This window comes from Haemaphysalis longicornis, unplaced genomic scaffold (genome assembly GCF_048455015.1).
Source record: "Haemaphysalis longicornis isolate Haplotype H1 unplaced genomic scaffold, Haemaphysalis longicornis Haplotype H1 scaffold_1, whole genome shotgun sequence".
Classification (NCBI taxonomy): Eukaryota; Metazoa; Arthropoda; class Arachnida; order Ixodida; family Ixodidae; genus Haemaphysalis; species Haemaphysalis longicornis.
Genome location: NW_027526203.1, coordinates 34,356,266 through 34,379,922, shown reverse-complemented (window position 1 = coordinate 34,379,922; position 23,657 = coordinate 34,356,266). Strand labels below are relative to the sequence as shown.

At 45.4% G+C, this 23,657-nt stretch overlaps 1 protein-coding gene and 1 non-coding gene across 2 annotated transcripts in view; both read left to right on the top strand.

Moving 5' to 3' along the window:
- Positions 1-23,657, top strand: part of LOC144163010 (nose resistant to fluoxetine protein 6-like) — a 206,170-nt gene that overhangs the window by 98,483 nt on the left and 84,030 nt on the right. The window contains exon 7 of the mRNA XM_077693822.1: positions 17,021-17,114. Coding sequence (XP_077549948.1) covers positions 17,021-17,114 — 94 coding nt within the window. The remainder of the gene's footprint in view (positions 1-17,020; positions 17,115-23,657) is intronic.
- Positions 2,521-2,593, top strand: Trnai-gau (transfer RNA isoleucine (anticodon GAU)). The gene has a single exon. It is a non-coding gene; the product is annotated as a tRNA-Ile (tRNA).

The following is a 23,657-nucleotide window of genomic DNA, read 5'->3' as shown; positions in this document are numbered from 1 at the left end:
CTCGGCTCTTGCGTGTGCACGTCTCGACCGTGAATACACCCCTCTCTAACCGACTACAAAGGCGTCGGCTATCTTCGTTACAATATATATTATAGCACGTATGTAGGTAGCGCACATGGAAGAGTAATAGTGACGAGCATCAGCCATAAGGGGCAAATCTCCATATGTGGGTATGCACCGAATGCCGACGAGGTAGAGGACGCTCTCGTTCAAGCTCAGCCTCGCAAAAAAGGTCGTCGTTTCGGCTAGCCCCTAATACGTCGACGCCTAGTTCACGAATAAACGAGCCCATCCTTCTACAGGAACGCCGAGTATCTCCTTTAGAATATATATATATATATATATATATATATATATATAATGTAAGATGAGTTTATTGCCGAAGGAAATGCGGCAGGATGCCCAGCAAAGGCAGTCCAAAGCTAGCGGGGCCAACGGCTGGCTCTCACGCGGCCTTCACGCGGTCCACGCTGATGATGATGCCTGTCTAGTCCTCCGGTGCTTCACCTTCCTTGCCGTTATTGCACGATGGCCAATCTCCTTGGAAGGGTAGGAGATAGCATAGAGCTGTTGACCGCTGTTACCTCTACCGCACTACAATATATATATATATATATATATATATATATATATATATATATATATAATACAGAAATAAAGGTTTGCAGTCAAGAAAACCTCGGAAAGCACTACTACTACTAAGTGGTTCGATGAAAAAGGAAAAAGAAATGGACTGGGGATATTATTGAGCCCATCTGGGGGCTCACCGGCATACAACCCAGTCCGGGGGGTAGGGAATATAGAAGGGGATGAATAGAATAGGGTAGAGAAAAGGAGATAGGTAAAGAGAAAAGTTGAGGCGCCGCGAGGAAAAGAAGCGTTGCCACAGTCACTGGGGGCCACCGAGCACAGTACACATCACAAACACAGGTCCTGGCGTCATGCTGCGTCCGGGAGAAGTTCTCGACGGGAGCGGTGGAGCGTAGAGGCGAGGCTGTGCTGCGAAGATTCGTGCGCGGAGGTCCGAAGTGTGGGGAGCTTGCTGGGTGAAGTTCGAGGCAGACGAGCGGTTACTGGCGAGCGGGAGCAGGCGCTCGACGGCCCCACGCAGCAGAGCGCGCGCCGCCCAAGCAAAACACCCATGGCTCGCGACGCGTGGCCGGCATAATCGCGATACCGCCCCGGCCGCGCAGGAGCGAACGAAAAACACGTCCGCACCCCACGACGACCGAGGCCAAACTCCCCCCTCCCCTCGGAAAGCAAAGGGGAGGTTGTGGTAGGTCATTGGAACAGATAAAGAATTTGGAAAGAAAGAATGAAAGAAAGCGGAGAAAAAATGCCCGCCAGGTGGGATCCGAACCCACGACCTCCAGAATACCGGTCTGGTGCGATAACCACTACGCTACCGGCGGGGTGGATTCCCCCCCCCCCCCTTCGCGTTCTGGGGTATTTATATCAATGTAATTTTTTTCTGTGCTTGGGGGTGGTAGCCAGCGCCACTCTGACTTCTCGGGGTGAAAGGGCCCTTCTTTTTAATCCCCGCGCCGTGACTCGAGTGTCTACGACATGTCGAGAGTAGTCAACCAGCGTTGAACCCTCTTAAGCTCCATATGGCACCAAGACTGCCAGAACAGAGGCCCTCGCTATGCATGTAGCGAATCAGAATAGGAAATGAGGAGCTCGTAGAAATAACACAGAAATAAGGGTTGGCAGTCAAGAAAACCTCGGAAAGCAAAGGGGAGGATGTGGTCGGTCATTGAAACGGATAAAGAATTTGGAAAGAAAGAAAGAAAGCGGAGAAAAAATGTCCGCCAGGTGGGATCCTAACCCACGACCTCCAGAATACCGTTCTGGTGCGATAACCACTACGCTACCGGCGGGCCGATTTTCCTCCCCGCTTTCTGGGGTATTTATCTCAATGTAATTTTTTCCTGTGCTTGGGTGTGGTCGCCAGCGCCACTCTGACTTCTCGGGGTGAAGGGGACCTTCTTTTTAATCCCCGCGCCGTCACTCGAGTGTCTAGGACACGTCGAGAATGGTCAACCAGCGTTGAACCCTCGTAAGCTCCCGATGGCACCAAGACTGCCAGAACAGTGGCCCTTGGGCTCGGATCCCACCTTGCGGGCATTTTTTTCACCACTTTCTTTTCGACTCAAAAAATTCTTCATCTCTTTCTATGACCCACCACAACCTCCCCTTTGCTTTACGAGGTTTTCTTGACTGCCAACCCTCATTTCTGTGTTATTTCTACGAGCCCCTCATTTCGTATTTTGATTCGCTACATGCATAGCGAGGGCCTCTGTTCTGGCAGTCTTGGTGCCATAGGGAGCTTAAGAGGGTTCAACGCTGGTTGACCACTCTCGACATGTCCTAGACACTCGAGCCACGGCGCGGGGATTAAAAAGAAGGTCCCCTTCACCGCGAGGAGTCAGAGTTGCGCTGGCTACCACCCCAAGCACAGGAAAAAATTACATTGACATAAATACCCCAGAAAGCGGGGGGGGGGGGGGGGGAATCGCCCCGCCGGTAGCATAGTGGTTATCGCACCAAACCGATATTCTGGAGGTCGTGGGTTCGGATCCCACCTGGCGGGCATTTTTTCTCCGCTTTCTTTCTTTCTTTCCCAATTCTTTATCTGTTTCAATGACCTACCACAACCTCCCCTTTGCTTTCCGAGGTTTTTTTGACTGCCAACCCTTATTTCTGTGTTATTTCTATGAGCCCCTCATTTCCTATTCTGATTTGCAAATATATATATATATATATATATATATATATATATATATATATATATATATATATATATATATATATATATATATATATATATATATATATATATATATATATACCTTGTAAGGGGACAGGACCCTTCTCTCCGGAAGCAGCAGAGTGTGCGTGGACGGTTCCGTCCTTTACTTTCCACATCGCGATTTCAGAACCAAGCGACTTGTCATGATGATTATGTACAAATGATGACTGTAGTGGTTATAGATAGGTGAGAGGTTGACCACGCCGGTAGACGGTGGACGGGCACGGTATGGGGGGAAATATTTGAGAAAATGGTTGACTCACGATTAGAAACAAAAACAATGGTTTACTGACGTTTCGACTGGGGGTCCAGTTTTTCACCTGATTAACAAACAACCTAGAAGCACACACGCTTATATAGGCGCAGAAGCTATGCTACAGCGCGCCATTATTGAGAACATCAGTTGGCGGGTTGGGGTGAGGGAACAGGGAAAGCGAGGGCCCTATACATGTGCGTACAAACTTTCGTGATGTTGGGCTCCTCGCAATCTCTCCACAGCAAAAAAGAAAAAAAGAACAAAAGCTATGTTTCATAGTACCAGGAGATGCAGTACTGCGGGCGACAAAATTTTTTCTAAAAAGCAAAGCAATAACCATCTTCATTCCATTGAAAAAAGACAGGGTGGAAGCTGGTGAACAACAGACACTTCACGTACGAATTACAGGAATAAACGAATGGTATAAGGAATGTCTCGACTCACGAAGTGCAAAGTAACCAGGCGCATAAGAACAACACATACAAAGCGGAGGCCGCCGGTGACACATCCATTTCTGAAAGTACCAATGACCGGCGGAGTGGGGAATGTCACATCAGTTCGCAAGTTCACAGACGTTGTACCGATGCACGCGACAGCAACGCAACCATTGTAGTACCCAGGTATGTTTTTGCGGCAAATATATATATATATATATATATATATATATATATATATATATATATATCAGGTAAGTAGATACAGAGACAAAAGAGGAAGACATTAAAAAAAAATAAAAGTTTACTGACGTTTCAGGAAGAGGACTTTCTTTCTTCAGAGTATATATATGAATAAAGGAAGTCCGAAGAAAGGAAAGGAAGGATAGGAAGAAAGGAAGAAAGGAAATAAATAAAAGAACTCTGAAGACAGGAAGTCCTCTTCCTGACACGTCATTGAACTTTTATTTTTAGTTTTAAGGCCTTTCTCGTTTGTCTCCATCTCTACTTACCTTATTTTTTCGCGCTCTGTGTGAGTTTTTATGTTTCCAAACTATATATATATATATATATATATATATATATATATATATATATATATATATATATATATATATATATATATATATATATATAGAAAGATAGGTCGGCAGTCCACAACGCCAAAGGAGACATAGGGGCGTTGTTAGGATTTTTTGACTACGGCTAGTGCAGTTAACATTTTTCTAATAAACGTAAGAAAGAAAAAAAGAAAAACACGCGCCCAGAGTGGGGACCGAACCCACGCCTTTCGGTCCCCACTCTGGGCGCGTGTTTTTCTTTCTTTCTTTCTTGCGTTTATTTAAAAAATGTTAACTGCACTAACCGTAGTAAAAAAAATCCTAACACGCCGATGTCTCCTTTGCGTTGTGGACTGCCGACCTATCTTTCTGTATTTTCTCGACGAGTCCCTCATTTCCTAAGTGTGTGTATATATATACATGCATATATATATATATATATATATATATATATATATATATATATATATAGATATATATATATATAAGAGAAGAAAAACTTCGAACAAGGTAAAAGCACGATTGTGGCCCACGTTTCAGCAAAGAGAACTTGCTTTCCTCAGGGATATATATATATATATATATATATATATATATATGTATATATATATATATATATTCTTATCGTTGGAGAGGCTCACGCCGACTGTTTACACAGAAGCCATCATTCATGTGGTTGACGTGCCTTGTTAACGCCTTGCGACGGTTAGATGTACATCGCGAGGTGGGCCAGGAGGACGCCACCGCCTTGACCCAACCGAAGAAGTCAATCAGCCTCCGCTGAGAGCTCAACAGTGCGTGTGAGGCAGCGGGATAGTAATCATTTTGGTGCTGGCGAATATGCGACCGAGAACCGAGAATAAGTGTTCGGTCTTCGTGCCCTTTTGGCCTCAAAAGCAGTAGAGATGGCTTAGCGTCGCAGAGGATGAATGAAAACGTACGCAGGGCATCGTACGCATAACAAGAGGCTTCGAGTAGGGTGCCCTTTCGAGGCGTCGTACCAGTTTGTGCCGAAAGAAGAGGGAACTAGCCCAAAGAAGAAGAAAATAAGACGCAGAAGAACAGTTCGCACTCAGGAGGAGAGAAAAAGCAACGGCAGGACTCCGACTGGAGTAGCAGCGTTTTGCTGTGGGAACGCAAGAAGGGAACGGCCTCGTTCCTCTTACAATCCCTGCCACAGCCATTAATGTTGCCGCTTTGTTTCCAGAAGGTAGGACCTGTGCGGCAATCACTGCGCAGCCTCTTGTCCGCTTCGCTGAGTCCATACCGTGACAATGTTCTACTGCCGAACGTGCACGTGTTTTTTGACAGGAGAGGGTCACTGACGACATATTTTTTCATGTTTTATTTTTGTTATCTCAAGGGCCCCATGTAAAAGGGACGTTACATTAGGGGTGGGTGAGTCACATATAAAAAAGAAACAGTAGAACAGTGAATAAAAGAAAAAAAATACACGGCATGAGTTTTAAAGCAATATACAAATTGCAGAAGTTATAGATAACACAGCACCAATGTTAATGTAGCACAGTTTCGTATAAACCTGAATGAATTCAAGGCAACAGTGTTAATTTGAATAGTTCAGGATCGCTTCTTTGTACACATAGTCAGGCACAGTATTCCAAAGTTTTGCAAAAGTTATAAAAAATGAGTTTGCGAATGTGGTGGTTCTAGGGCGAGGATATGATAGCTGTACTGAATTATTACTCCGACAAGAAGTTTGTGAGCTGGTGGTGATGTACTTAGTGGTTGAGAGTGAATGATAGTATCTGTGAAATATGGCCATTTTGGCGAGTTTACGGCGTTGACTAAGGAGAGGAAGGTTGGCCCGTTGTTTTAGTTCTGTGACAACTTGTGAATGAAGAGAAGTCAGAATATGTAAACATAACGGCGCGATCTTGAATGGCTTCCAGTCGATCGATGAGGTAAGTTTGGTAGGGGTCCCAGATTGCTGAAGGGTACTCTAATTTGGGGTGGACGAGCGTGGTATAAGCCTGTAATTTGTGGTGCGGAGGGGTGTGTTTTAGGGTGCGTTTTGGGTAGCCAAAGTATTTTCGAACTAATGATGAAATGTGAGTGATATGAGAACACCATATAAGGTCACTGGTCAGGTGAATGCCCAAATACTTGTATGTGTTAGTTGCTTGTCGAATTGAGTTATTAAGAGTATAGTTGTAAGTGAGTGGTTGGCTACGCCTGTGGAAAGAAGCGACTTTGCATTGAGTTACAGTGAGGGCCATTTTCCAATTTCTGCACCATTTTTCCACCACCAAAAGGTCTGCTTGTAATTTTGTTTGGCCTTCAGTGCTATTGATTTTAGGGTACAAGACACAATCATCTGCGAATGGGCGGATTTGGCTAACAATATTGCATGGGAGGTCATTGATATATATCAAAAAGAGGAGAGGACCCAGGACTGTGTCTTGTGGTACACCTGAAAGAACGGAGTGGGTGTGTGAGGATTTGTTGTTAACAAACACAAACTGTTTTCTGTTGGTAAGGAAGTCGTTAAGCCATGCTAACACGTCAAGGTCCAGATTAAGCTGTACAAGTTTGGCCATTAAGTGGTGATGTGACACATTATCGAACGCCTTTTTAAAATCTAGGAATATGGCATTTGTTTGTGTATTGTTGTCGAGGTTGACGTGAAGATCGTGTATGAATGCGGCAAGCTGAGTTCCACACGAAATAACTGCTCACCCCTTCCAGACCACGTTTTTTTTTTAAACCAATACGACTTTCTCGGGACTGCGAAGAAAATGAAAGGGCTCTTCCCCGAGCCCAAATTTCGAATCAGCCGAGGCAGCATTGCTCTCGTATTGGTTGCCCTATCAGGGCTACGAGGAGCGTTGTGTACTCTGAAATTATTCCGTCGCTCGGAGGATCCGTAACGAGGGGTTCATCACAAAGCAGTTCCAGGCACAACTTAAGAGTTTAGTCTTCCCCATCGGGACGCGAATTCTCGACTTCACGCTCTGCAGCGGAACGCCCCAATCCATGCTTCCCCACGCCGTAACAAAGAAGATGGTGTTTTAAGTGCAGTGCACTTTAGGGGCTCACCTTGTCGTCGTAGCTCGCTGTAACGCCTCGATGTCAAGCGACTGCCGGAATCAGGTGGCGCAGCGAGATAACGAACCCAAGTAGACCCCCACGGCGTACCGTCGTAGAGTGTCCCACAGGGGCTTCTAAAACGAAGCGGTTTATATAGTCATAACCGTTCGAAACTCGTAAACCACTGGCGCTTTTCATACATCTCCCTGTTGTTTAGCGCAAAGGAAACAGCAGACGCAAAATATATGTAACTAATCGGCTGTGCCCACGTTTATTTAGTTCGGAAACGCTCGTTGGGTACATTTTTGCGAGTGATATTAAGCGAAAAGAGTATCATGGTCATTCCATGCTAAATGTCCCAGCCGTAAAATCGACCATCACGGATTTGCTCCGTAAAAATTGTGGGTCATCCTCGCATGGCCCACAATGCTCCCTGAAAGTGTTTTTGTCCAAAAAAAAATTTTTTTTCCAGAGGCCCTTTTACCTCCAGGGTCTAAAGCAAACTTACGTCTGTGAAAAAATTCATGAAAAAGCAACGTCTCTTACAATGGCCATCATTTTTTGTGAACATCGTGTTGACGCCTGGGCTGCTCTATGCCGCATTTTTAAAATAGTTTTACTTTTTTTTTGCTGTGATTAGCCATTCAGAAAATACACGATGTCCAGCATTTTCAAACATTTTTAGCAAGTACGAGCACATCCTCTCAGCCAATGAAGCATTTGTGCCTATATCTCAGCATTGTGGAAAATCGGTAAAAACTACATTTACACTGAAAAATGGTGAAATGTGCGAGAAAACGTTTGTCAAACTTGGAAAAATCTCCTTTCTGGCCCATATTCACCTTGAAATTGCGCATTGTTGTGCTCGTAGTAAAAATATCAAATAGAACCCATTCACTAGTACAAATGATCGCAGTTTATTTCAGAAAGTGTAATCAGAACAGTTTTTGTGTTAGCAGAGAAAAAAATTTCAATTTGTACAGCGACACTACTTCACCCCGTTCCACAGAGCGTCTTTTCTGCACGGCATGCACCTGCCTGCATGAAAGAGGCGCGAGAGGGCGGGTTCGCGCAGCAAGAATAACTTTCGCCGCAATGGTATTGTAGCGTGAGTACAGGAAAGAGGAATAATTCGCGTGTTAGTGGGAAGAGTACAACGTGGAGCTAGCGGTGGTGCGCCCATTCCGTGAGTACGGGTAACTCAACGGCTGGACACCAGATGTGCATTTAAAGCATCGGGTTACGCAATTCCCGCTAACGCATACAAATAAGTCCGTTTAACTCGATGACTCCGCCGCTGTTTATTTCGTAATTTTCGGCACACTTAAAAGGTACCCCGCATAAAATATCCTGCTTCTTTAAATGCACGTCCATGTCCAGCCTGCCGTTGAGTTACCCGTACTCACGGACTGGGCGCACCACCGCTAGCTCCACGTTGTACTCTTCCCACTAACACGCGAATTATTCCTCTTTCCTGTACCCACGCTACAATACCATTGCGGCGAAAGGTATTCTTGCTGCGCGAACCCGCTCGCTCGCGCCTCTTTCATGCAGGCAGGTGCATGCCGTGCAGAGAAGACGCTCTGTGGAAAAACGGGGTGAAGTAATGCCACTGTACAAATTGAAATTTTTTTCTCTGCTAAAACAAAAACTGTTCTGATTAAACTTTCTGAAATAAACTGCGAGTATTTGTACTAGTGAATGGGTTGTATTTGATATTTTTACTACGAGCACAACAATGCGCAATTTCAAGGTGAATATGGGCCAGAAATGAGATGATTCCAAGTTTGACAAACGTTTCCTCGCACATTTCACCATTTTTCAGTGTAAATATAGTTTTTACCGATTTTCCACAATGCTGAGGTACAGGTACGAATGCTTCATTGGCTGAGAGAATGTGCTCGTATTTGATAAAAATGTTTGAAAATGCTCGACATCGTGTATTTTCTGAATGGCGTAATCACAGCAAGAATAAAAGAAAATACTTTTAAAATGCGGCATACAGCAGCCCAGGGGGTCAACATGATGTTCACAAAAAATGGTGGCTATTGTAAGAGAAGTTACTTTTTCATGAATTTTTTCACAGACGTAAGTTTTCTTTAAACCCTGGAGGTAAAAGGGCCTCTGGAAAAAGAACAAATTTTTTTTTGCACGAAAACACTTTCAGGGGCCATTGTGGGCCATGCGAGCATGACCCACAATTTTTACTGAGCAAATCCGTGATGGTGGATTTTACGGCTGGGACGTTTGGCATGGAATTACCCAGCAGTGCAACGCCGGCACGTGCGGGAGGAAAATCAAGCATAAAAACAACAGAACTCCCACTGGAACTGTTTCAGGCAGGGTGCGCGCAAGCACTGTGAAGGCGGGAAATGTGAGTTGTAGTTCGTGGTAGCAGTGAGCGGATAACGGCGCTACAGCCCATTATGGCGGATCACTGCTCCTCACTTCCGATAGCTTTCCCATTGAGGCGAACGGCTTTAATTTTTCGCACTTGATCTCACCCCCACTGCTCTCTCCGCATGCGCGCCGTAGCTATAGCAACGGAGCCGCGTCGTCTGCTTCCAGGCCTCCGCTGCCACGCGCCAGGGCCGCGAAGTCAAACAGGAGGACGCGGACCGACGCTCATCGAAACGCACCGCCGGCAGCAAGAAGCGTTGCCGCCGCTTATCCGATCGCGATTTTAAACAATTCGAACGTGGAGCACCAGGAATTTCGCGCATTGTTGACAGAGGCGTACCTCGTTTCACCTGCACCTAACCCTACCTGAACTTTGTTAACTCATGTCGTTTTTTATGAACACAACCGTGAGCTTCTTATCCCCCTTTATAAAGTCTCTGCGTTCAGCAGCGGACGGAAGAGGAAGGATATAATTTTTGAGCGGTAAGAAATTACGTGAACAGCATTAGTATGACAACAAGAAGAGCTCTCACTGAATAGGGACAGTGCGCCTTTGCCAAGTTATAGGCATCTTACGACAAGGAAATAGTGCTCAAGCCCAAGTGCCGAAGTCACCGTAAGCGTTATGAAAGGTAGGATGCGGAGAGAGATTGTGGGGTTATAACAAACCTACTTGCACCACGGTCGCCGTAGGCTCAGTTCGCACGTATCCTCGAAACCGGTGCACAGAAATACAATAATCGCAGCTGCTAGCAATGAACAATACATAATTTTACTTATAGAAAGAATAAAAATAACCAGGCTACCGGGACATGGTATGTTGTTGAGATTGCAGATTTTAGCAATAAATAAGAAACGGATCTAAATAAAACACACATATGTAAAACAAAACTTAGGAATAAATAAACAAAATAAAACATCCAGATTAGTAAGTGACCTCCTTTACACAAATATCAGTACAGGGAATCCATCTACTACATATTATTTATATAAATTCATTGGACAGATGTAGCAAAAACGAATAAGAAAAACCACACTAAGCGAAATGGAGATATGCACGTCAAAAGTCTATGCGATGGTTTGTCAAAAATGATCGAAGGGAACGCTTAAACGCTGATGTACGTGTTTGTGTTTAAATGCTACGAGGTAGCTCGTTCCAAATCCTAAAGTAAAACCGAACGTGTGTTTACCATAGTTCGTGCGTACCTTAGAAAGTCAAAAGTTATTTGGAACCAAAAAAGGGGCTTTGGTTAATCTTTAGTTCTAGCAATAATGTAGAGAACATCCGGTTCGTGGAAAAGGCGCAAGGCAGTTGTGGCAATGTTAGATGCTATGGCGTCAGTAATCAGAAGAAGCTTACGATCAAGTAAAAGGGGGACAACGCGACCATTAAAATTTGTAAAGGTAATTATGAGCACCACCAGATTTTGCACTTGCTTTATTAAAAGGGCTACGTGGGAGTTGTGAAACCCCACGACCCGATACAGTAGTTAATATGACTGTGGAGATAAGCATAGTACAACGTAATGACGATCCTTTTCTCAAAATAATTGCGCGCTTTTATCGGTACCTGAACACCATACGCAACTTTTTTCTGGTTAGGTTAATGCGTGCATCGAATTTCAGAAAACGCTCAAATTCAATTCTTAAGAATGTGCATTCATCAGTCAGGATGATGGCACGCGTATTCATGTATACCGGGGTGAGGTCATAACAAGGTTTTCTGGGTGTGCTATATACCACGACTTTTGGCCTAGATGGGTTGCTTAACAACTGATCTTTTTGACACCAGTGAGAAATGTTCGCGAGGTCATCGTTCAGATGGGAATTAAGATTCGCAACTATTTCATGGCGTACAAAATGCCTTCGGCGTACAAAATGCCTTCGGTTACGGAAGACAAGCAATTCGGCAGGTCGTTATTATAAATAAGAAAATATAAGGAGTCAAGAATGGGTCCTTGTGGCATAACTTTGTTTACAGTTTTCGTGTCAGAAAGCACCCCTAATATATTTGCTGTTTCCGTTCTATTATGTAACTTTCGGAGAAGTATTAGTGCGGGAACATTTATGCCCAATGATGCCAGTTTATAGAAAAGAATGCCATTGTCAATACAGTCAAAGGCCTTAGTAAAGTGAATGAAAACGGGCCCAACGTACATTCCTTTATCACTTTGGGTCTTTAATTTGTCTAATAATGCTATAAGGCAAGGCTAGTCCACAGACCACGGCGGAAATGGTCAAAAAGCTAGTGAAGGTGTCTTCGACCGCTTCCAGCTTTTGAGGAGCCGCAGCATGAGGCTCCGGATAGATACTGCGAGCTGGATGAAAAGCCCCAATCGAGGAAGGAGAGACTTAAAAGGGCCATGCAGACAAAACACAATTTTGATTCATTCGAAAGGCTGCCTTGTTAGAATCACACTGGCACCACTTTTAACACACACTTCGCTCAAATAAGCTGCATAATTAGAAAAAATGGGAATGGCCATGCGACCCACTAGCTCATTTCCCGCAACAGACAAAGCCTATGACGTAATATGCACAGCTATGCAATTGGCTGAGGCAGGCCAAAGCAAGCGCAAACGTTCGGCAGGCCTATAAGCCTGCCGAAAGAGCTATTTCCGCATACATGCAATGCATGTTCACTTTACAGCAGTAAAACTGGTGCGGTAAACAATACAAGTTGCGAAAATACACGTAAGCATAGCCGTACCGAGGCGCACTGCGGTTGGTACAGTGCGCACTATGTTTGTTTTAGCTGCACAGCAGCCCGCCGCTTGGGAGTTGTCTTACACGACACTGGCCGATTGGCATTCGCGACGTTGTCTTACGGGACCCTGTTAGTCGAGAATATCCCGTGTTTTACGAAACGATTACTTTCTACAGTAACAAAAAGAAGCCAGGTGCTAATGCGGTCAAGAACAAAGCATCGGCGGACAACGGCCCGTGGCTGAGTATGGTAGCCCCATCTGGGAGTACTGACGGCAAGCAAGGCTGCAGAGCCGAATGACGCAGTGGAAGTTCGTTCCATTACGCGCACTTGTGACTTCATTGCTGACGTCGCGGAAACACACGATTTAGCAGGAGAATCGAAATTTTAACCTAAATTGATTAATTTCTCAGTGAAGACGACATCATTTGCTGCTGGATAAGCGCTGGGGGCACTACAAAGCGCGAAATCGTTCGAATAAAACAAACTTCTATTTTGTGCATGGCCCCTTTAAGGGGAAATTAAGGCGCTGTGCAACGAACAAATGAGTGAGAGATCACAAACGGCAAAAGTTTAAAAAGCAAGAAATAAAGGAAGGGCGTCCGCAAACCAATGATCGAACACAAGGAAAAAATTCCCGCGCCTTCCCGCGAGGGGAACACGAGTAAATGCAGAGCATTGGGGCCTCAGTACTGGTTGAAGGCAGTGTTGCTTCCATCGCATCTTCCGTGATGCTGGAGTAGCAGACACTAGTAAACGTGGGAGCGAGCGTCAACCAAGGAAGGAAGGAGCAACGCAGTGACTGAAGCACAAGCGACCGCTACCCGCTTTATATTTGCAGCGCGCGCAGTAGAGGGAGAGCAGTACGGGGGGGAGAGCGCGCATGCGCAAGCAGCGCGCGCCCTTCCACGCCCCACCGCGCTGCTCTCACGCACCTGTTACGCCGAGACCGCGACGGAGCAAACGGGCTCACTACGACGCATGCGCGCGCCAGCTGCTGTTGAGAGAGAGGAGGGAAGGAGGAGAGGCGAACCTGCTGCGGACGCGGAGCTGTGGACGCCGTCCGACGCAAGAAGAGGCTTGGCGAAGAAATGCCCTGCATTTAAAAGAAATAATTACGAAGGCAGGAAGAAAGCAAGGAAGAGAGGAAGTAAGCAAGAAAGGAAAGAAAGAGTAAACGAAGGAAGGATGAAGGAACTATTCAACAGGCTCACAAGTAATTGTCTCACATCTAAAAAGGAGGGGCAGAACGAACGAGCAACAAAAGAAGGCGTCAGAAAAAAGGGGAAAAAAAGCAGATAATGGGCGAAAAAAAGAAAAGTTTCGAGGTGACAGCGGCACAGTGAAGCAACACCGAAACTACCTAAAAAATTGAAAAACAAAAAAACGAAATAAGAAACATAAAGGTGAGACTGAGCTATGAAAAATTAAAGGACAGAAGAAAAATATGCAGGCAAAGTAAACAAATTCTGGGGAAGGAGAGGAAAAACAAGCGAATAAGGTAGAAATAGGCAAAGGAAACAAGAAGGTAGGGAAGTGGGAAGATAACGCGCACGAAGAAGAAATGAAAACACTTAAACAAAAAGAATAAAATCAGCAAGGGACGAATACCCGAGAGCAGGCGAAAACGATACAGACAGTGTAACCGTCAGAAGAAACAAAAAACAAGAGATTAGGAAAGGAAAACAAAATACCACAGGAAGGAGAGCCCAAAAAAAATTAAACCTAACCAATAAACGAATTTGTGTACGATGAATTACTGAATGGATGCATTGGATACCGAATGAATACTGAATGGATGAAATAGATACTGAATGGATACTGAATTACATCAACGGATGCATTACGACTGAAAGGAGAAAATTAAGGAATAGTTTGGTTTTAAAGCTTATCCATCAGGTAGGCTTCAATAAAAGGCAATTAGTTTACGGCTTTCCTATACTATCTATCTGGTCGTTTTGTGTCCTCTACATTTGCGAATAAACGCCTCTCCCCCTTTTGGTGAAGTTTCGTGAGGTAGTAGGAAATTGGGTTGTTAAACCAGTTCTGGAACCATGAAAACTTTCTCTTTGCTTTGATATCCCGGTTGCACAAAGAACTGCAATCCTTATGAAGCCAATGGTCAACTCAATCTGGATCGTCTACTGCTACAAGGTCACGTCTGATTGTAATGGAGTCCTTTAGTTCTCCACTCAGTCATGGCGCTGCAGTCCCAGTGAAGATGTTCAAACGCATTCGAAATAACGTTGTACCAAGCCGTGTGGCGATTTCTCCTGTTAACTTTGTCGAAATCTGGTGAAGTGGTTTGCAACGGAGAGGTGCGAAAGTGCTGTGGCGCGAGCTAAAGCAGCCACCCCACCGAAGTAATTTGGTTCGTTTACCAACCGCATTCATCGCATATACGGCCCACTCTTGCATTCGCAAACATCAGACAACTTGTGAGAATAAACCGCATGATTCACTGTTACGTAAGATGCTGGCAGCCACCGTGGCAAGTGGCAACAAAACACATTCCACAAATTTTGCCTTCTGTAGATATGCCTTCGCCCACTTGAACTCCGCTACCGGCGAAGCCAGGGTTGCTTCAGAAGGCCCCAGGAATCAATTTTACTTAAAGCATCGCGAACCGCACTAAGTGAGGAAATACCTGCTTTGCTAAACTTTGCGATTAGAAGGTACATGATTTTAAAGTAACAAACTCGTTTATTCGCTACAATGCGTACTTAGGTAGCCACTCCACGGCAGCGTCATACGCTGCAAATATCTCCTGTGTTATAGCAGCTGGTTTTATTTAGGTTTAGTCGTGGTTAACTAATCGTTGTCATTTTCTCTTCTTCTCAGCAGCATAAGGTTGACATTCCTTTTTGTCGTTCGAAATGATTTTCAGCTGCCTTTTTATCGAGAACCTGTGCCGAATGGAACCACCTACCCCATTCCATTGTAGCCATTCAGAACCCTTCATTGTTTAAGACTGCCATTACTCAGTACTTTTTGTAATCATATGCAGTGTTCGTTTTCTGTTGTTGTCTTTTGTTTTTGTTTTTGCTTGGTTTCTACGCATCGATTCTTTTTCTAGTTTATTCCTGCTGTTTTCGTTCTTTTTGCTTCTGACATTTTTTTTTTCGTTTTTTTCCTTGTCGTTTATTTTCTTTTTTTTCCTTTTGTGTGTTCTCAAATGCTGCCCTATGAGCCTTGAGGTATTTAATAAATAAATAAATAAATAAATAAATAAATAAATAAATAAATAAATAAATAAATAAATAAATAAATAAATAAATAAATAAATAAATAAATAAATAAATAAATAAATATAAGTAATAAATAATTAATGTAGATGGAGTCTTGCGCTTTGGGTTTGGTAGTGCCTCACTGGCGTGACGAGCCGTTGCTTAGCACCTGCTTTCACTTTTATTCCGTCGAGGCTAGTTGGTTTCGACATATTTGAAATGCTGCATTAGTGTATTATATTGCACATTTCGTTCTTCATTGTCGACCCTCTTTCATAGTTGTGTATACACCGTCAAATATTTCTGCGGGTCTTCCTCACCGGAGTGCACCTGAGGGACAAATAGCGGCGTTGCAAGAAAGCGACGGCTACGAATTACGAAACGCGTCGGGCGATCGCCGTGCTGAATTTTATCTGCGCCCTGAGATAGCGCAACGTAAATGTCGCTCTTTTTATATGGCACTTTAACAGGGCAGATTACGTTTCCTTGTCTAAAATTGTGTGCGCAAGCTCATCGTCGATGTAATTTGCCATTTTAATCCCGTATATTAAAAGCCCGCACGTTGATTTGGCTGCTGGAGATTGTGGGGTGGTAGGAGATTAAGAGAAATCGGGGTGGTATAACGTTAAGTTCCGGTGCGCTGATTTTTAAGATTTCTGTATCCGCCCTGCATGCACACGTCACATTTTGTTTTCCTTTTCGATAATTTATGAACACCTATTTGTTGTTGTGAGACTAGTCACTGGAGCTCCCAACATTCTCGAATAAAAATTAATGCATATATCCATCAACCAACCCGCTGCTATATAATTTTTGCGCGCATTATGGTTGCTTTATAAGTAGTAGAGAAAGAGAAATTTGTGCATTCCGCAAGAATTCTCAAAACGATTGATCAAATAGACGAACGTGAAGAATCTGAGCACAGGTGCGTAGTGTGTAAATTCCTGCGGTGCTTCGAGACTCAGTGAATCTCGGGAAGCGCTCACTTTATAATATTCATAATTATATATTTGGCACTTCAGCTGGCACGCCAGGCGAAAAACCCCCGGTGGTGTCTAAGTGAATCTAAGAGCTAGCGCGCTTGCACGCATGCGCAAAGCCTCCGGATGCGTGGTAGTTTCTTGCGGTGCAAAGCTACATCCATTCGCTAATTGGAGACGTCGCCGTGGGCGAAGTGAAGGGGCAAATGCTGCATGCCATGCCCGCATATCTAAAGCAGAGCCTAAATCATTTTCATGCACGGGGAGCAAATCGGCTCCGCACGCCTAAAGAGGGCAATTAAATTTACCCCTAATAGTATCACGGGATTTGATGCGGGATCAAACTGGCTGCAGAGATACTTCAGTTACCCTATATTACTCCGTACGGGTGACAAAATAAATGGCCGTGTCCGTAATTTGTTGGCTGCAGCCATTGCGCTCCACTGTTACGTCCGGCGCGGACCTCCTTAGGACGAAGAAAATCCGGCCAGAGAGATCGGGAATGGAGGAGACGGGAGCCTCGCTACCGCTCACCGTGTGGGACTTCTTTACTTTGACTCGGCTTTCGTTATTCGCGTCTCATCTCTCGCACGCAGGAAATCTGATGATCGCCGTGGGGTTTGCCAAGGACTTCTCCTTTCAGGTGGTCATCAACTCGACGCTGGCCACGGACACATTAATCTTTCTCAAGTGAGTCATTCGGTCATCTGAGCGCGCGCTTATGTGGCTCTGACGGGAACGCCGCAGCGTTGGGAAGGAGGAGGAGGCGACACGGGAGTGCAAGTGGTGTGTGAGTGCCGTGGCAGCGATAGATGCCCCGTCGTAGGTGGCTAGCTAGAACGGCTGTCCTGACGAGGAAAGCGTGCTTTCATTTTTGTTTTCCTGTGCTCAAGCACTCGTAAGAACCGAATAGCGGTGGTGTGAGCTTGGCAGGACCGCCGTGGGGGCGGTTTTAGTATTGTGCGTGCCTTCTTACTCCTTCTTCTTCTTCTTTTCTTCTTCTTCTTCTCCTCCTCCTCGTCCTCCTCGTCCTCCTCCTCCTCCTCCTCCTCCTCCTTCTTCTTCTTCTTCTTCTTCTTCTTCTTCTTCTTCTTCTTCTTCTTCTTCTTCTTCTTCTTCTTCCGGGTCCTGGATGGAATTTTTGAAATGGTGTTTTAAAATGCGTCAATGCTCGCTGCACATGACTTTTTCCTCAGCGTGGGTGTTTATTGTTGTTCTTGCTTGTTTGTCGCGTAATGTGGTGCTGAAACACGAGAAACTCATTCGAGGGACGAGCTAGGGTTCCAATGCAAGGCATAAGCGTGACATTTTGTTTTTTCACTCCATTATTTCTTCGCATTAACGAGAGGAAGCCACGCGACAGCAAGGTCAATTAATGCACATTATTCCAGATAACTATTGATGGCTGGCAACAAAACCTCTACGATATTATAATACAGCGTAGAATAAGGTAGGGATATAAAAATTTAGGACAAATGCGAAAACCTCCTAATAATTAGCGAGAAAAAATCTGCTACAGCCAACACCGGCATTAAAAGGAACAATAAAAATTGGCCGCGTATCTGCTCTTTCGTTGCATATGTCGTCAAAAGACGATATTCTTTGTAGACATTTACCAAGAAAATGCTCCGGTTTTCTTTCCGCTCACTTCTCAAGTTATTCCTGTACCGTCGTGCTCATCTGAAGGTAAACACACTAAAGGTTTGCGCAAGGCGATTTGAATTTACCGCGTTCCACTGCTACAGGCCCGGTTCCTCGATGCCAGCGCTGCAGTACGGCGGAGACGCGCGTGAATGGAGGCGGCCGACTACAAGGTTTATAGAACCGCGTGGCCGTGCTCCACGTGCGTTCCAAGCAGAATGTGGAACCTAGCTAGTGGAACCTTTCATTGCTGTTGCCACGTGATTTTTCATATGCCGCCAGGAGGCGGCGGTTTTCTGTAGTAGATGTAGAATATCATTTACTATTGAAAAACCAAGCATCCATGAATTTTTTAATAAAGGAACACTGTAAATATCCCTTGCGTACTAATTACCAGTCTTATATTTGCGTAATGTCTTGTCCTTGTTCAACAAAGTTCACAAGTATGAACATATAAACCTGGCTTAGACGTTTACATTTGGCCGCGAGTATATGAGACTATTGCGCAATATCAATAATACTTTGGCCGGGTGGCTGAATCGAGTCACAGACAGACAGACAGACCAAAATTTCTGGGTTTAAGTAGCCCAAGAAAGACTATCGTCTTTAAAAAAGTCCCGGGCCATCTCCACTAACGTGAAACCTGGGAAGGGGCGAAACATGCAGGGAGTGGCGAAACATGGAGCCTTCGCGTTTTTCCCAACGGAGATGGAACCGGTGCGCTGCGGGGGTATACAGCTTTGCTGTAGAAGTCGCTTGTCATTGAGGAGCAGGTGGAGGAGGTAAACTTTATTTAGCCAAGCTCTGTTACGGGGACGTGGTGGCCGCTGGCTCTAGCTTAGCGGCGACAATGGCAGCCCGATTCGTCAGGGAGGCTTAAACCTCCGGATCAGAGCTGCCCAGCGCCCTCTCCGAGTGCTCGTCGCAGGTGATGGAGGGAAAAGGATCATTGGGACAAGCCCACATCGTGTGGGATAAGGTGGCGGGAATGCTGCATGATGGGCAGTTCGGGGAGGGAAATAAAGACGGGTGAATGCGATGGAGCAGCGCGCGACAGGGTAGGCTGCCTGTCTGCAGAAGGCTCAGTATAATATTGAATATAGCAGAGTAACCTGGAGCGGCGAAAGTAAGCAGTATTTTTTCAGCCTAAGCGCCTGTTCATGGCAGCAAATGGTGTGCTTCCAATACCGGCAACAATGGCGTTGTGTCAAAAAACTAATGCATTGCCCCATAGTCCGGCCGGTCGATCGAAAAGCTCTGATCAGATCTCTGGACACATGGCGCATGCAAGAAACCGGGTTTCTTTTGCGTCAAAACGGTTACTTAAAAATCGCGAAAAGGAGCGCTTCTACGATGGTTCTACACCCATCGATCACGAAGAAGTGCAACAGCATACCTTTATCCCATAAACCATGTACCGGTATACATTTAGATCGGTCGTAGAGGCGTGCGCGAGAAGTTGTCGCATCTCGTTCTTCGTTCGCGATTTGGGTCTTGGAAGGTATGATGTTCGATTGCACGCACTTTCATCGACGGTTGGACGCACTTTTTGCGCACTTTTTCACGCACTTCTGACGCCCTTTGGTGCTCGAAAGCGTTCGAACTTCTCTCAACTTTTTTTAGAAAGGGATGGCAAATTTTCTACTAGGCTTATATATAACCAGGTAGCTGGTGCCACCGACATTGGTGTTAAGCAAAAGGGGCAGGAAATTGTCCACTGACAGGAAATTTTGAGTGCAAACGAACGTCTCAAAACGTATTAAAGAATTCCATGGGTGCTCCAAAGCTACAACGGGGTGCCACTGCCGTGACACCACCTGCGGCCTGTGTCTTAGCAGCACAACGCCTTAGCCTCTGAGCCAACGCGGGAGGGGGGAGGTGAAAAGTATAAAAGACTTTTAGGTATTTCAGCGCCCACGGTCACGATATTTGGGGCGAAGCCCCTTCAGGGCTAGTTGTGTTGGCGTCTCATGTCGTCGTCGTCATCGTCATAATCGCCGTTACCTGTAGCCGCGGTACTAAAACACCGGGGATTTCGTTGACCCTTCGCGCTAGAACGTAACGCGTACAAAAAAAAAAAAAAAAAACCCGGGACACTCGTTTACGCCTCGCGCTAGCCAGCTTCGTGCTTCAAAGACAAGAGACTTTTACGGCAAAGCTGTATACCTCTACCCCCAGCGCGTTCATCTCCGTTGGCAAAAACGCCAAGGCGCCAAGAATACACTTATACACTGCATGCTTCGCCCATCACCAGGTTTCACGTTAGTAGAGATGGCCCTGGATTCTTTTTTTTCAAATTGATTCACTGGTGCCTATGTGCGCTGGCGTGTTCAACGACAGTGGTGTTGAGCTACAAGCACCGTGTTACTCGGCTCTAACTTATGGCGTTTATTTATCCGATCAATACATCGCTCGCCACGCACCATTCCAAGCCCGCCCTGATGCTAAATAGCTGAGTGTTCCTCGGCTGAAAATTGGGGTTCCCCGCAGCAGGGAAGTATCTGAAGTGGGCTGAGCCGAATCATCGGCTGCCAAAAGTGGCAGTTCGTTTTAAATGTCTATAAATGCACGCAACCAACCAAGATTTAGCACAGGCGTGTCGCCTTACTTCCTGCATTTGAAAGCATTCACTCAACGCCTACCCTAACTGTGGCCTATCGTATCCCTTTATGCAGGCACAATGTTGTTCATCACGACTGCCGAGGACAGAAAATGCTTTGTAGACTTAGTGCTGCCTTAACTCGGGCCGCCCGCGTATCTCTGCGGGCAGTACATGGTATGCCTTAAACTATGCTTCTCTCCCTACCGGTCTCCGTGGGTAGGAATCAAAATCGCGTCACGTTGTCACCATGGGCTTGAGCTCGTGGGCTACCATCTCGCGCGCTGCTGCTTTCAGAGCGAAACGAGCGACTGCCGCTCCAGGTACCGCTGCCAACCAGACCCGGCCGGAGGCGAAGTGCACTTGCGCCAGAACATCCGTCGCGAACGACGAGGGCGACCGCTCTGGATAGCGGAAATTAAAGCGCGTTTGTACGAGGAGACCTTGGCGAAGTCTTCTGCTCTCCCCCGTGTCGCTGCCACTCGAGACATCTCAGTCAGCCGTCGCACACTGCGGCTTTTAGAGAAGGCGAGGTACAATCGATCCTCTGAGTTGCGGACAGGTGCTTCCCGGTTCCTGGCTGTAGTTAAAGCGACGAAAACCTAGGTATTCAGAGACGGCTGCCGGACTTTTCTTTGCCCGATTGTACACGAAGAAATATCATGAATGTGAAGGCAAAATAACACATCCGCCACGCAACCCGGCCTGCAATACGTATACCTTAGTTATGCCATCATAGGAGCGTTTAGGCGCATTTTACAGAGATGAATTTTCGTGTTTAACTAGTCCAAGAAAGGCTATCGTCTGTAAAAGAGCAACACGGCGTTGTTTGGTCCCAGACTGCACAATCTAGCACGCAGAATTTTCACCTTCAGTTCTTAAACTGCCCTCGATTTCGTCTTCATCAGAAAAAGCTACAGAAGTTACGTGAGTTGTCTACTAATGCGTAAGCATTCTTTCGCCGCTCCTCGGTTTCACCAACCTTACTGTTACCAACCGAAAAAGCGCCCTTTTTCGTTTATTTTAGCCTTTATGGTGTTAATAGCGTTAGAACGCTAGATTACACCTTTGTTCTTTCGTGAGCTGATTTTCTCGTGTTTCTTGGTTTTTGGAATATTCGTGTGGTCGTGGTGTACTAAATACACGTTTCCGATATCATTAGTTCCTTTTTCGTAGTTTTGTTTTTCAATGTTTATCTCTGGTGTTATTTTTAATTTATTCATCTGAGTGCGCTGGATTGGCTAGAACTTTCAGTTTTTCTACCGTTTCAGTCTTTGTACCTCTTACATCGTTTTAGTTTCCCGCGACTGGCGATGGTTTGCCAGGTTTGGGTATGAGTAGTCGAATAGGGCGACTTTTTTATTTTGTTACGTCGTGCTTTTGATATTTATTGTTTTTTTTTCTTTGTACATTAACGCTTTTACCACGACTAAGTGCTATAACCTCACGAATTGCCGTAATGTTCCGAGAGAACGCCCTCCCAAAAAACATCGCACCCCCTTTAGAGGTGAAATATACAATTTACTAAAAGACACCGAAGATCGCCCACCCCCAAAATCGATGGCTTTAGAGCCTATGAGTGAACAAAATAAATACCAATCCTCTATTTAGGTGTTGATGCGGTTAGTCATTTGTCCTTTCGTCACTTGTCCCAAAGTTCTTCCATCTCGTATTTTTCTTGAGATATCCACAGTCTGGTTGGCGGTGCTGCTACTCTTTTGCATTTTTTGCACGTGGCCCGAAATTTCGCCCATCGAGTATTTTTATCTTAATATTTCTGCACTTTGGGTGGGCGTTTCTTCGGAACTTTACGGGACGTATTTTTGTGCACATACAGGGCAATGCACTGTTCGTATTAGGGTACTCGGCATAGAATGCTTACACATTATAAAGTCTTTATAGTTTGTAATCGAACTCGCCGACTCGTACGCAGTAGCACGATGCTTTGGGGATTGTGCTGCGGCGGTGGTCAGCCCGCTTATTTAAAATCAATGACGTTCGTCATTGTACCCAACTGTCTCTTCCGTGGGGCTCATTCGGGTTCGCACTTCTCTAGTTCTGTACGTTTATTCCGTTCTGTGTCTGTCCCATGCAGTGTAATAGCGCTCCCCCTTCGAGTATGTACCAATACCAATGAACCCAACCTAACGCCGTTGTCTGCGGGGGACTCTTCAAATTTTTGTACGCGTTGCGGCCTTCAGTGCGGAGTTTGTTTATGTTGCTGCACTAATGTGTTAGTCCAAGGCACTAGGTTCATCACGTCGTGCTCACACCAGCTGCCCTCGCGCTACGCAGATACTAGGTGCGACAAAAACACTAAGATGTGAGGAAAAACGAAAAAAAGAAACCCCGAAAGCTGATCTGCGCGCATACGCGCACCTTAGTGTCGTAGCCGGGTAGGCCCTCACGATTCTGTGGCCTAATAGGCAGGATTGAGTAGTTCTATAAACTGCATAGAGTAGTTAAGTGGGTCTCGTCCTGCGCTCAAAAATTTGTAGAAGCTAACTTAGTCAAAATACAAATTGAACATACAAAACAAATTGAACAAATTGGGACCCTTTGACAACATTGTTGGGTCCCTGTGTACATTGTATGTGTATCTGTTTTGGTTTAAATAAATAGCCCTCAAACATAGGTATAGACTACTACAAAGCAGTTTTATAATTCCAGGAGAGCAGCTCGAAAATTGGGTCTTTAAGCTAAAAGAAAACTGGCTGCGGTTTTGCAAAGGTTAAACGGCAGTATATCGTGCTTTACGCGGACGTGCATAGCCTGTGATGAAGTGTTCTACGATTTGAAGTAGTCCCACTCGGCTTGTGGCATATATCGCTTCGTCAAGGGGGCTTATCAAGAACGCATATGGCGTCTCCTGCAAACCAATACCCCGATTTGCCGGATTGGATCTATCCCTTCCCGAATAGCCTCCTTTGTAGCGACCCAGACATACTATGTGGGGGGGTCACCGGGTGGGCATGTGGGCCTACGTAAAAAGG